Source organism: Schistocerca serialis, chromosome 2 (assembly GCF_023864345.2).
Source record: "Schistocerca serialis cubense isolate TAMUIC-IGC-003099 chromosome 2, iqSchSeri2.2, whole genome shotgun sequence".
NCBI classification, from domain to species: Eukaryota; Metazoa; Arthropoda; class Insecta; order Orthoptera; family Acrididae; genus Schistocerca; species Schistocerca serialis.
Window position 1 is genome coordinate 1,162,601,376 of NC_064639.1, and position 14,501 is coordinate 1,162,615,876.

The 14,501-nt window shown below is 38.7% G+C and overlaps 1 protein-coding gene across 2 annotated transcripts in view; it reads right to left on the reverse strand.

Annotated features, from left to right (window-relative positions):
• Window positions 1-3,999: 3,999 nt before the first annotated feature.
• The window catches only part of LOC126458628 (cytochrome P450 9e2-like), a 161,040-nt gene continuing 150,538 nt past the window's right edge, over window positions 4,000-14,501 (reverse strand). For both annotated transcript variants that reach the window (XM_050095797.1, XM_050095796.1), the window contains 2 exons: window positions 12,920-13,183; window positions 4,000-6,228 (listed from right to left, as the gene is read on the reverse strand). In XM_050095797.1, the coding sequence (XP_049951754.1) occupies window positions 6,062-6,228; window positions 12,920-13,183 (431 nt within the window). In that variant the 3' untranslated portion in view covers window positions 4,000-6,061. The remainder of the gene's footprint in view (window positions 6,229-12,919; window positions 13,184-14,501) is intronic.

A 14,501-nucleotide genomic window follows, 5' to 3' on the forward strand; every position in this document is an offset into this window, starting at 1 on the left:
TGCAATAATGTCAGTGTTGTGTGACTTTTGTGGAAGCAGATTCACAATCAGTGAGACTAAACACTGTTCTCAGCTGACAACCTCACATACGCATAAACAGTAAAATGTCATAGTATCTGCTTGAATCACACTGTAGCTCCAATGGTAACTCCAAAGCCATCTTGTAATATCGAAGACTTGAAGTCAATTGCAGCTTGTATCAGTGAAGTATGCCAACATATGATAGAATATTTTGGCGTATAATCAGTAGAAGTATTTCTTCTGCCCTAGCAGGTCTCAGTCATTTGTGTTGAATAGTCGATTAGTTACAATATTTTACATTTACACTATACAGTTACCTATATTAAGACAGGAGTAATAAGATTTTACATCATTGTATACATGGAATGTATATATAGTATAATGGCAATAACAGATTTATATGTCTATAAAAAATTAAGAAAAAACTAGCGTCATGGTTTTACAATAATGGATAACAGAAACATCAGACAAGTAAATCATGTGAAACAGTGAGCAGTAAAAGTTTTAGTAGTAAGCAATTATGATACCTGTACAGAATGATCCTACAGAAGATTCTAACTCTATTCAAATTAATATGTTTGCTTGGACATCAATGAAATGCACCAAAATATAGGGAATAAGGTATAAAGAGACATATAATGTTAGTGATTACCCACAAGAAATAAACTCATAAGGATAGTGGTCCCACCCACAGATATATGGAGAACACAAATAGATAATTACGAAAAACATGGATTAGGTAGTAATCAAGTTTGACATCAAAGAATACTTTGTGCAGTTAGTCAAACGTCAGTCTATGTTTATACCTAAAATGGTCATAATTAGTATGCTATCTAGTTATATTTCATTCTTTAATTTGTGCACCTTTTAATCCTGTTCCCTATAATTTCATCAAACTTTCAACAAATACCACTCTTTACTGTACTCTTTACTTCTTTCTGTCATATGTTTCATACATTCTCATAAGTTCGTATTATTTAGCACCATGGTGCTACCTAACCATTTGTCATCTTTGCCCTACGTAATCATTTGTTATATTTTCCATATGTAACAATTTCCAAATTTCATTTTTGTAACTATTTCTTTGCTCTTTCTTCCCTTTTTCTCTTTTTTTCCTCCTTATACATCTTTTATGATTTCTTATAAACCGTAAATGACTTATGAGAGCTCCCAGCACTACTATATTTAACATAATTATAATGCTGATGGCGCTGCATTCTACAGTAAAAATGTATACAGAGAATATGCATAATGAAGAAACAACAAATGACATAAGTATGAAAGGCAAATACGCCCTGAAAATTCTTTAAGCTAAAGCAGCGCGTATTATTACGTTACATCATATGTAAAGACAAGAAGACAGTCTACGATGTCATACAAGTTAGTAGAAAAATAGATGTAATAGAATCCAACCCTATCCCATAGCAAAAGAGACTAAAGCTGAAAAGTAAAGAAAAAGAAAATCTTCATTAATATCCCATATACTTCCTGAATGTGTTTTCTCTTACTGTCCATGTCAACTTCATTTCAAAAATTTTCCGAACACTTAGATTATTATGACATCGTTTCATATAGTAATCTTTATGTGTCAGACAAAGAGAAGGTAGATTGGTTCTACAGATCAGAAAAAGTAAGGTTATTCAGTAATATAAACAAGAAAATAGACCCTACCACAAAGAGAAATCTCATGAAATTCGTTGAGCTACCATATATTAAAGAGTGTGTTACACTACAGAGCAGTAATCAAAACTGATCCACAACTTAGCAAAATATTTTCCGTGGACAAATGGGGACAAAAATATACACTCCTCGAATTATTGAAACGTATAACTGTTACATGTTGTGTGGCTATGATGAAAAAAAAAAGGACAGTATATGTCTAGTAAAAGGATTAGATAATTTCCTTTCCTAGATAATTTGCATCAGATAATTATAAGCTCCACATCAAAGAAGCAACTGCGTTGTCTTAAGTCACGTTACCTTCATTCACTATTATCATCCAGCCACATCTTTTCAAAAACTTACCTTTTATGCTTATAAACACGAAATGCATTCACAGGGCATAAAATGGACTATAACAAGAAAAAGGTTCCCTATGGCTAAACCACTGCTCACTCACTCTCTCTGTACATTAATCATCACAATCATTGCCTCATTCTATTGCAATATGCATCATAAATCTCATAATTGTCATCTCATGTACCTTACCAACATAAATTTCATTATCCTATTACAACATTAATCATATTCACTGTCTTCGCCTCAATATAAGCTTAAAATAACAATTCCCTGCTCTGATTTCGTCCACTTATTTCCACATAAAGGACACTTCATAGCTATCATTGTAAATATTACATTTCCGTACACACAGCATCACTATCTCACAACCAGTCTGTATCTGTCATCAAAATTGGTAGAATGTGTTAAAGTCTTATTATAAATGTATTTCTCAAGTGAACAACACATTGCTGACTACCTGTGTAACATCTCAGAACTGGTTTTAAAAAATAATCTAAATGTTCATTTTATTAGAAATTATTTACTTTTATTCAGTCTCTACATGAAATTTCGACGTTCATATCAGATTGTTTAGCGTATGCGTCATGGCAGCAAATCGCTCGAGTTGTTGAACGATAAATGAAGTTTGTTGCTCGAAGATAGTCGCCCGATTCTTGTCAAAAGTGGCCTGCTGCGCGACGGGAGTCGATCTGGCATCAGATGCAATAACACTGTTTATCGCTAGCTGTTGCTGTGCGCTGTAGTAACAGGTGACACGTAGGTTCTATCGTCTGGGTCTAACTTTAGTATATAGGAGTATTCTACATATGGTATGATATGTGAGACATGATGAAGTCCCTTGCTCTAGTGTGTCTGAATCGGTTCAATTTCCACAACGTTGTCGTGTATAATTCTTCGTATCCTGTAAGGCCCCCTACATAAGAATTGGTTTTACAAGATAAAGAGTGAGATTTTACCAGAATTTGGTGTCCAACATATAGCTATTTGATGTTTACTTGTCCCTACTGAGATTTATTTCTTCTTTCTACAGCCTTTCTGATTTGTTTTTAGCGCTATATCTACTGCTTCCTTATATTGTAATGTTTTTGAAGCTGTAAATGGTATTAAATCCCTGATACGATCTTGTGGTTGTTGATTTTTGAGTGTACGTAACGGAGATAATGATTTAGAATCGTGTGGTAACTCACTGAGGATCTCTCGGAATGTGTGAATGTGTTTTGTCCCAAGTCTGGTGCTGACGATGACAATATATTCTGCACAGCTTGTTAATTTCTTGGCGTAATGCGTTCTGAAGGACTGGACTGAGGCTAATAGTGTAAAATAAAGATGGGTCTCATTTTGTGATGTCGTAAAGTGCGTACCAAATATTTGAGCGAAACTGTGGACCGTTGTCGGAAATTACTATATAAATGAGACCATCTTCTCGTAGAAAATTTCTGACAGAAGGTTTGGATACTGTTTTGGCAGTAGCTTTTCGTACCAAAAGAACCAACGAAGTAACTGGCAGAAATATCGACATATGTGACCTCCCGACTATATTTTGTTTCTGTATGGAATTTAGCCCATCTTTACCTCCCACTCCATAAAATCTACGTATTACCAAAAATTATGTCCTGATAAACGGTTCTCCAATTTAAACTCATATGCATAACTTTGACTAAAAAGAACCTAATATGAACTGTACTGTAACTGATTTGAATGCAACTTGTCTTTATGTTAAATGCGCAACTGAAGTAAAACAATTATCTGACCCTAGTCAAAATTTCCACTTACCTCGGGTCTTGACAAGATTGTTGCAGATTTCTCGAAAGCACAACAGCAAACAGCGAGCAGGCAGCGGCTAAGCCGGATTTCTTTTTGTAAGTATATATTAAAACTGTTGCATGCGGAAATGGATAATGATAAACAGTGAGATGGTGAGAGTAACTATTCCTATGAAATGATATTCCAAGACAACGATTTTAGAATGAAGTATATACTCAAAAAGATAGAGTGAAACTTTGCATGGTCTTAAAACATAACATTGGTCTGAGAAATACTATGCTTAACAAAGTGAACAGTGATTTAAAAACGATCCAATGTTAATAGAGAATTTCTATAAGCGTCAAACAGCTTAAGCAATAATTATGTTGACGCATGACTCAAGGAAGTGTGGTGGCCTATTTCTGAGCTGTGAGTAAGTTAACTAGCTGACAATAATTGTTCCTAGTTGCACAATGCTTCTATCTCACCTCAGACTACTACTCTTCAAAAATAACATTATGCAACACATACATATTCCTTTCACCTTTCAATGTAGACGTCATACTCATCCTTGCTGTTCTTTACCATACCCCTTACCTAACAGATACAAGCACAAGTCAACGTAGCACTACTGAATACGTCCATCACTTACCACACTTCAACTAAGAATGAATCAGACTGCGCAGAGGAAAAGACGGTGCCACAACAAGACCAACTTCCTTAGCAACAGGAGATTTTTCGTGGAATTTCAAAAACGGCGCAGTAGATGGAGACTACAGGGGAACAGGCAGTGTTCTGGCCCCTATACTCTTTAATATTTATATGAATGATCAACTACTCCCGCTGTACAAAAGGAGTTTTCTGTATACGGATGATCTCGCATTAGCCATCCAGGGAAAGGATTTCCATGGCGCCGAAAATAAGCTGTCTGAAGCACTGGAAGCACTAGGACGGTTCTACAAAAATAATAAGGCCTAACCCTACGAAAACACGAGTCTGTGCTTTCCACCTAAAAAACAGACATACCAACCAACAACTAAATATTTCATGGAATGGCACTCAACTTGAACATTCATTTTCCGCAAACTATCTTAGGGTGACCTTAGATTAGACCCTAACGTTCAAAACGCATTGTCAGAACACCAAAATGAAAGTATCCGCAAGGAATAATATTATAGGAAAACTAAAGGCATCTAACTGGATTGCACAGCCAGTCACTATTCGGATTTGGGCTTTGGCGTTGTGCTAGTCTGCGGTCGAGTATTCAGGGCCTGTCTGGCGTAAGTCCTGCCATGCTAGGCCCGTGGACTTCGCTTTGAATGAGACGTGCCGAGGAATCACTGGGTGCCTGTATCGTCTATCAGATATATCTCCGCCCGACATCAGGCGTCAAGCAGCTGCTCAAGCAGAAGGACATAGAGCCTTGACATCTGACACTCACCCATTATTTGGCCATTCGCCAGCACCGTCTCACTTGAGGTCCAGAAAAAGTTTAGTAAGGTTCTATGTAAACAACAACAACACAAACCAAAGGCTAGACATATGGAGAAAGAGAGTAGAGACTGCTCCTGTAGGCTGTAGACAACCAAAAGAAGAACTACCTCCCGGTGATAATGAGAGCTGGTGTACCTGGAAGTCCCTCAGCAGATTACAAACTGCTGTTGAGTGGTGTAAGAAAACTCTTGAAAAATGGGGATAAGCTGGAGGACCCTAAACTTGTGAGAATGGAGAGGAGCAGACGATGTCTCACCCGCGCAACTGCCGTCTGTGCCCGTCATCGTGGACCGAAGAAGAGTTGATGCTGGCCAGTTCTAGCGCCCTGGACGTTGCCCGTTTCTGGGCGAAGACAATTTAATTCAATGACTGTTAGTCTTTACTTAAGTGTATTTATGAATGTTCATTTATGTACAGTTACTTCTAACTGTGTGCTAACTGTAATGCTTTGAATGTAGCTCACGTTTAGACCAAAGCAAGTTAGTTCTAGATTTCTTTGTCCTTTTCCATGTTTACATGTTAATGTCCACTGTCTACTTACATGTTTTATAACTGTTAATTTCATTTAATTCTCTTGTAATTGATGCCTTTGACACGAATAAAAAATCTGAAGCCTTTACTTATGCACCATTGAGCAGTACGGTTTTGACCTCGCCTGATGTACGTTTGTGATTTGGATTACGCCGTGGATTGTCGAATACGCGGACTGCCACTAAAATTTAATGAAGTATCAGATTTCCTTTCCTCTCACTCTTCTGTATGATGAAGTGCAGGAGCTTTTTCCTTAAGGTCTTCGCCGAACGCCGACCCAGGCGCCACCCTTGATAGAGAGTGTAAGATTGTTTGGCTGGATCTGCAGAGGCACCGGCGTCTTGGCGACCACGTGGAAGCTGAACCTGGACACCAGGTACAGCAGCACCACCTTGGTCTCCATCAGCGCGAACCTCTGGGCTGGAAAAAATTAAAAGTGTCAAATACAGGAGACACACACACACACACACACACACACACGCACACACAGACCCATCAGGGACTTTTCTCTACTGTTTTAGTAAATGTCTGAGATGTCGTTTTTCCAAAGCAGTGTTGGTGTCACCACAAACATTTGCTGCTCATCACATGTTTCACGTGACGGCCAGTTTTAATAGGAAAGTTCAGTTTTTGACAAAAAAAGAAAAAACTATTCCGTCACTGACTGTCACGCGTACCAGCTAGTGACCAACATTTATTGCGTTTAACTCTTATCTCAAAAACTGAAACTGGTAATATCTTCCTAAACACCAAAGAAAACTCGTATCACGACTCTTAAGGAGAGACACCTAGCGATTGCAACCCCTAGCAGAGGCCCTCAGTGTGTTCTTTCCACTTTCTACTTGACAGTGAAATCTCCCTTGCACATTTAATGTTGACACCTTTGATTTTATATTCTCTGAAATTTATTTTGACTGTTTCTGTGTGCTGAATCTGCCCTTACGATGGCTGTTTCCAGTTTCATCTCTTCACAGTTAAGGTTTGGTATTTCGATTTAGCGTCGTTACCTTCTTACTTATTACACTTCTGTCTGTCTTAAACTGCCGTATACATTTTTTTTACTGAACGTATTTACATTCACTCCTTTACTTAGTCAGTTGATCTGTTAATCTAAATACCACACGTATATATGGAGAACCGTTACTATGAGAATAGAAAGGAGCAGACAGAAACTTTGTATGTGTGCAAGAAGTTATTGAGAGCTGAGTGCAACTACTCCGTCAGATGGACTTCATGAAAGAATCGTGACGGAAACAACTGACGCAGAAATAAGAGAACTTCAACACCACGGTGGATTTAGGGTTGGAAAATCCTGTGTGAATAAACTGTTTATTCTTAATCAACCAGCATAAAAGCTTTAGATACGTAAAATACCTACACTTGGTATTACTCGATCTAAAAAGTATATGATTGTGTACCAACATTCGAACTGTAGACGGCTAAACAATATACATCGAATGCCATAAAAAGCTTACAGAAAAATAACATGAGTAAAATTAAGACATTCATAGGAGTTTCGTATCACTTCCAAGAAAACAAGCGTCTAAGACAAAGTAGCTGCGTTTCTTCAAAATTATTCGAAAAAAATGATAGCGAAACATTAAAACACTGTCTAGGAAGTGTAGGCAAACTTGTGTCCAACATCAGTAAAGCTATAAGCCTACGTAATTTGCTGTCTGATTATCACCTGGTAGTCCCAGCACAAAATCGAGAAGATACTGAATGTCTTGTGAGGAAACCTCCTGAAGAACATATAAAGTTGGATCTGAAACTATACACCTCACACACAAAACAGAAATGAAATATTTGGTATTTGGGAGCCTCAGAATAGAAAAAATAAAAGCCTAAGGAGTTCTGATAGATGAGGAGAACTGTAACTGCAGAGGGAACGGGTAAAAAAAAAGTGCTCTGTAACATGGTGATAGGAAATGCTGCAGCAGCAGAAGTTAACCTTGTGACTCCCTAACACAGGCGAAAAGACAATTGTTCGTAGGTTTTAACTACTCTCGGTAAAAAATTGAAATCAAGAAGGAGCCGCGTAGAAAACAGTTATTTGGAGACAAAGATGCGAGGACATTGCACGGCATAAAGTTAAGATGACTGACATCAAAAGAAGAATGAGAAGTGGAAAAAAAACCTTCGTTTTGCTGTAGGGGAAAAAACGTTTTAGTTCTGTCACATGAAGATGCTGCTGGAGTAAGGGCTGTAACAGATAACTTGGGAATTGTGAAGTGGGTAAAAGCGATGTAGACCAACTAATTGATGGGTGAAATGAATAAGAAGAATTTGAAAAATAGGTGGTTTTGTATCTGAGGGTATGACAAATGGCCTGCCCTGCTACAATAGAACTCGACTCGTAGGTAGAAAGAAAACATAACTTAGCCATCAGTCGTGTACAATACAAAGTAATAGCTGTCTCTGTCGATCAGCGCGTGCAATGAAACAGACCTTGGTGCCAGATTAGCACTGAACGGGTTGCCCGGAGAAATTGCAAACCGACAAGAGTATATTTTGCTTTACTGCGAGATATTTGGTTGAATACAAAAACACGAACATAAATACGATAAGATAGGGAAATTTATATTGTAGACAGCATTTTCTTGTGGTACACATAGAACTAGTTGTTACCAGCATGTGGTGTATTCGAAAACGCAACACCTAACTGTGGCCAGAGTAATCCCTATTAAACTCAAGGTTAACACGTTCTTCCGCCGACCGCTTCAATTGTACGCTGTCATGAGATATGTAACGTTGGCCTGGAAAGGCTGTTCAACCTGGAGGTGGAGTACATAGTTGTAAAATGTGAAGGAAAATTTCGTTTGTAAACTTCTCCACCGCTATCTGCGACCTCACTATCCGTCATTTTGACTGTTCGCCAAACTATTTCTACATTCTGCACATGGTGTCCGCGATCACGTAACTCGTCAATTACCTGATAAGAGAAAGTAGTAGCTTTGTAGTCGAACAGGGAACGAGTGTAGGATAGTGGTGGGCTCTATTACCCGTGGAACGAAGTGAAAGATACTCAGGTCACATGGAAGTAAGGCCTGAACATTAAGAATGTATTCTGGAAATGTCTCTTTACTGGACGGGTATGCCTTCTCGAACACTGAGTCCACAAAAAGAGCATCGAGACACTTTATTCAAAGAGATTTGAGAATGGTAAATTATTATTTTTGAAGCAATGGATATGGAGAATCCATATGTAAACCTTTTCTTAGTTCTTCTACAGCTTGTGATATAATTCTGATGGTGACGTTAGTTTCTATATCGAAAGATAAATAACAGTCATACGATTGATAGTTGTTTAATAAATTCTGTGGTTTTCTAACCTCTAGTTAGTATGCTTTAAAAGTTGTTTTTGGTGTGGCACTGCGCACACTTTTTACTACAGATTATAAATGAATTACTTTCTAGTATCTTTTATTATCAGCCGCTGTGCGGAGATTTACTTACACAGACGTCAACTTACAAATCGAGCTATCACTTTTGGTTCTCTTTTTATTGAGATCATGACGGAAGTCTCCATTCCTTATCGATAGTAAGAAGCAATAAGTTTTGAGGGAAATGTTTCGTTAGTCAAAACTCTCCAAACCTGTAGTATGAAATTGAAAGTGGGTGTTTCACTTCTTCTAAACCGCCTTTTGAGGTAACTTAGTTCTTTTGATTGAAAGAGGATACCAAATTATTTGAGTTTTTCTCTCGAGAAGCAGTGTTTTAATTAATAAGAATTACAACATAAATGTGAAATCATTCATTACTTTTCAAACACCTAGCCTAAATGAAAAACTTCCTCAGATTCATAGCCACCAAAAAATGCCATCGTTTCATACGTACAATGATAATGACATTGCAGTTTTTATTCTGGGTACAATCAGGTTAATTTTGTTTTTTAATATTTCTGATACTATAATCTCTACATATAAGAAAGCAATGTCCTGACTAGCAGAAGAACACACGTCATCGCCCAGTCCGAACAGCTAAGAATAGATCCTTGAAATTAGGCGAAGGTGTGGATTTTATACTGTAGGCGTCGCTTATGAAGGGATTTTTCGAAATTCCAACTCGAAGGAGGTTAAATAGGGGATGAAGTGTTCTTTTGAAAAATGTCGTTGTTAACGAAATTTTGAAGTTAGACCTATGAAAACTGGTATTTGGTTCCTACGAGTAGGTCAGAAATAAAGAAGTAGGTGTTGAACCATTTTTGGAAATTCAACCCTATGGGAGTGAAGTAGTGGGTAAAAACTTTTATTTGGAAATATATCATTACTGAAGAACTAGTTAAGTATTTTTTATGTCACATCTACGAACATTTGTATCTGACCACACGGTTACAAATTTAAAAAAATATGCGTTTCACTGGTTTTCGAAATTGAGTCCCTAAGACCCTAATAGGGTCGCACTGAATCACTGACATATCATCGCCCAACCCAGACCACTAAGGACAGAATCTTGAAGTTTGGAGAGTGTGTGGATCTTACACTGTAGGCATTGCTTAAGAAGGGATTGTCCGCAATTCCACTCCTTAGCAGGCGAAATAGGGCATGAAAGGCGTATTGAAAGTATGTCTCTCTTAAGGGAATTTTGAAGTTAAAAAACTACGAAAACTAGCAATTGGTTTCTCAGTTCGAAAATAAAGAATATGTGTTTCAACATTTTTGAGAACTCAACCGCTATGGGGTAAAATAGACGATGAAAGATTTTTTTGAAAATAAATAATTACGAAAGAGCTACTAAAGGATCTTAAGCCTACGTCTACAACTGGTATTTGGCTTCTCGGTTAGAAATAAAAAATACGTGTTTCAGTTTTTCTGGAAATTCAACCGCTAACGGAGTGCATAGGGGACGAATGGTTTTAAAAAAATATTTCGTTACATTAAACAAAATGTAAAGCTTTTCTTATGATACTTACGCATCTGGTATTTCACTTCTCGGTTAGATATAAAGAAATATTTGTTAGGGGATGAAAGTTGCTATCGAAAGAAGAAGTTGCAATTTGTAAAAAACAAAAAAATTCGATTAAAAGAAAAACAAAAATCTCTGCAGGCCATAGAATCTACGGGTTCGAAACAGCGGTCGGTAAGCTAGTATGCATATAAAACCAGTCCAATGATTATAAATGTGCATTATATTTTAAAATGGCCTTCGGCTTAATGTAACAATGTATGAAATATTAATTAACGAAGGTATTGCATCGTCGTTATGTTGCAAAGTTTGCCCGACGCACAAGCCACAGCTTTTCGAAATATGGCCTAGTTCTATCCTGAGATATGACGACACACATTCAGTCATGTACCTCTTGGTGTACGCTACAATCTCGAGATCTGAAGACACGTTTGTTAGTCATGTAACTGCCAACGTGTGTCACAGAATAAAAGTTGCCAACACTGACTTCAAGTACGACCACTTTTCAGACAAAATTTCTAATAGTATCTGTTTTTGTTCAGCACGTTGAAACAACGCGTGTTTAGAATTTGTAAACCTTACTTTATTTTATTTGACTGACATAAGTGTTTATATAAGAAAACAAAACTCAAATGGGAAGAGAACAAGGTACCAGCACCTTTGGACTTGACACCAATGTTGAATAACACGCGTAAATATTTTACACGGGAAAGAAGTGGGTGTAAGAAGGATATACATATACTTGGGGGCTCATGAAACATCTTACAGAAACGAAACGTGACGATATAAACGAGTGTACCTCAGCCGCTACGTATTTAGAGCCCGATGTAAGATGTTATATTTCTTTCTACCACCGGAATATTCCTTATATTTCCTGACACCAAGGTACAGTTTCTATCTCTTTACTTACCACTGGCCTGAAGCTGATACTTAATAACTAACAGAAGCAGAGGTGACGTAGACATCGTCGAGCTGTCTAGAAAAGAAATTTGGACCGAATGTGGCCGGGTGTCAGCACTGTCGAAGTCATCCCCTATTTCTGGTAAACAGCCCACTGTGCGAAATGAGATGACGGGAGGATATTTGGATGTAGGGGGTCTTCTGACAAGAACTTACGATTTATTCATCTGTGTTGCCAACACGGAGAACTGTCGACAGTGACGTGGGAGTATCCAAAGGTATGCAAAGTGCACTGACTGTAATAAAAAAATTTCCATAATTTTCACTACAGCAAACCAATTACCTCAGAAAATTTGTAAAATGGACTACGACAAGCAGCCAATCTCTAACTTTAAGAGAGTCTTAGAATGCAAATCCCCACAAAATGCTACACAAATACAAAATTTTGCTGAATGATAAAAGACTTGAAGTCACGCAACCACGATGCCTATTACTTGAACAGAAAAAAAATAATTTTTTTATTATTTTGCTATTACTGTTAATCTTCTGTGAGACTCTTATTGAGATTCATAATTTCGTGATAGCCCAGTGTGACCTCTCCCACCTTTCGCTATAAAACTTTCATTTGTGTAAACCATGGCTTCGCCACAGGAACAGGCTTCGCTGTCCGATCTTGTACGTTTTCAGGCTCCGCAAATGCGCAGCTGCTTGCTGCCACCAATGGACTGGTCACGCTACAAACTGTGGCTACTTCGGTGCCTCCGACGCCACCGCCTGTACCGACGGCGCCGCCGCTTCGTGCCTTCAGTCCTGACGTTGAACGCTGGCCAGAATACGTCGCCCAGCTCGAGGCATACTTCACAGCTTACAACGTACCAGGTACAGAGCGGCTTGCCTTTTTCATTGCCAACGCGGGTATTGTGTTGTACCGTGAGCTCGTCAAAGTGTTTCCCAGCACCCGCACAGAAACTAAAACTTACGACGACGTGGTTGATGCTTTGAACTCCCACTTCCGTGACAGTGTAAATGTGGTAGCTGCACGCTACAAATTCTTTCGTCTCCGGCGTGGCCCTACTCAGTCTAATAAATCTTGGTTAGCGGACCTTCAGGGACCAACTTCTGATTCTGACTTCAACAGCAAGGAAAAAAACAAAATTTTCACTTAGACCAAATGCTAAAACAGACAGCGGAAGACCAAGGAATTGCTATTAACAACGGTCTCTGTAACCGGAACAGACGACTCACCTACCCCTGAAACGAAGAGAGTGGTGAAGTAGTAGTTTTCAAAATACACGACTCTGCTTACCGATACATACACGAGGTCCTGATCCGAAGGGCAGGAATGTAAAGGGCTTGATGCGGTGCTTGTTATCTGGACTGAAGCGTTCCGGGTCGAACGTTTCTGGGTCTGGATGGTACCTGGCGTCGTGGTGGATGCAGTACACGGGGATCCCGACGATCTCGCCTGGCCTCACCTTGACGCCTCGGCAGGTCTCCGTGTCCGGCAGCTGGTAGGGACGCACACACACCCTGTCCAGCGCCACACCTGGCGTGTACATCCGTAGTGTTTCTGCGAACAGGAAAACAGCGCTGCCTTTGTCAAGTCAAACGGGCAGTTTGCGCTTTTAGCCAGCATCCATATTAACTGTATGTCCATATTGTACATCAAAGTCCCACGACGCGTTTTTCTTTCTCTCTGCTGTGGGTAATGTAAGGAACGGCTATAGATACTTTGATAGTGTTTCCCTAATAGATAGGATGATTCACGAGGAAGGTTTGCACATACAAATTATTTCTAATAGAAATGACAAGTGTGCAATATATGCATTGTTATATGTTCCACATTTAACTGGTGTCCGGAGCGACGTATAGTGGCACTGAAGGAAGCTGTGAGCTGGTGAGCTCTTGAGGGGGCGGCATCTGGCGGGGGAAACTGTAAACAGCCGCCGCAACTCCAGGCAGCCACCAAGCTGGACCAGAACCTTTACACACTACAGATTAAATTACTCCAGCGCTTTTTTCTGTCTGCATGCGAAGACTGATCTCAGCAACTACTGATAAGGTTTTCATGAGGAAGTTTTATGTATGTCTGTACACATTATAAATTGAAGTAATCGTCGCGTTTCTCTGTCTCTATGTGGAAGATAATATTAGTGATACTGTAGGGGAATGATGCAGTATTAAATGACAGATAGATTAATGCTCTAGAAGGTTTGTGTACATTACTAAGTACTATAAACAACTGGTCTGCCCATGGATACTTACAGTTAGTGACAACCATATGATGCCAAGGCAGGTCGATAGTTAACGATATAATTTGACAATAGTCCTGCATCATATGGATTTCTACTCTGCTGTCAACATTTCAGACTGTTATAAGCTTGCAATGTACACAAATGTCTTAAGTGAATATTATTATTTGTATATTATTATTATTTTATATTAATTTAATGTATCTGGAGTTCAGTATGAAGACAGGGCCTTGGTCAACGTTTTTACCAATAATCTCGAAAAGTGGTTGACCAATTTACTTCAGAGTTTTACACAATACTTAATAAACGTTTGGACAGACGTAGGTTACATATTTTTAAATACCTATGGTATAGATATACATAGAGGCCACATTACTGGCAAAAATATCGATGAGTTCTTGACCGATTTAGTTACCCATGGTACATAAGTATACATTAAAAAAAATGTTCTATTATATAAATACAAGCCTGTTTAGTAAAGCTGCATGGCCCCGGGAAAAACTACGGCTGTAGTTTCCCCTTGCTTTGTGGCACAACTTGACGAGAAGAAGGGACCGGTTGGTAGGACATGTTCTGAGGCATCAAGGGATCACAAATTTAGGATTGGAGGGCAGCGTGGTGGGTAAAGAGCGTAGA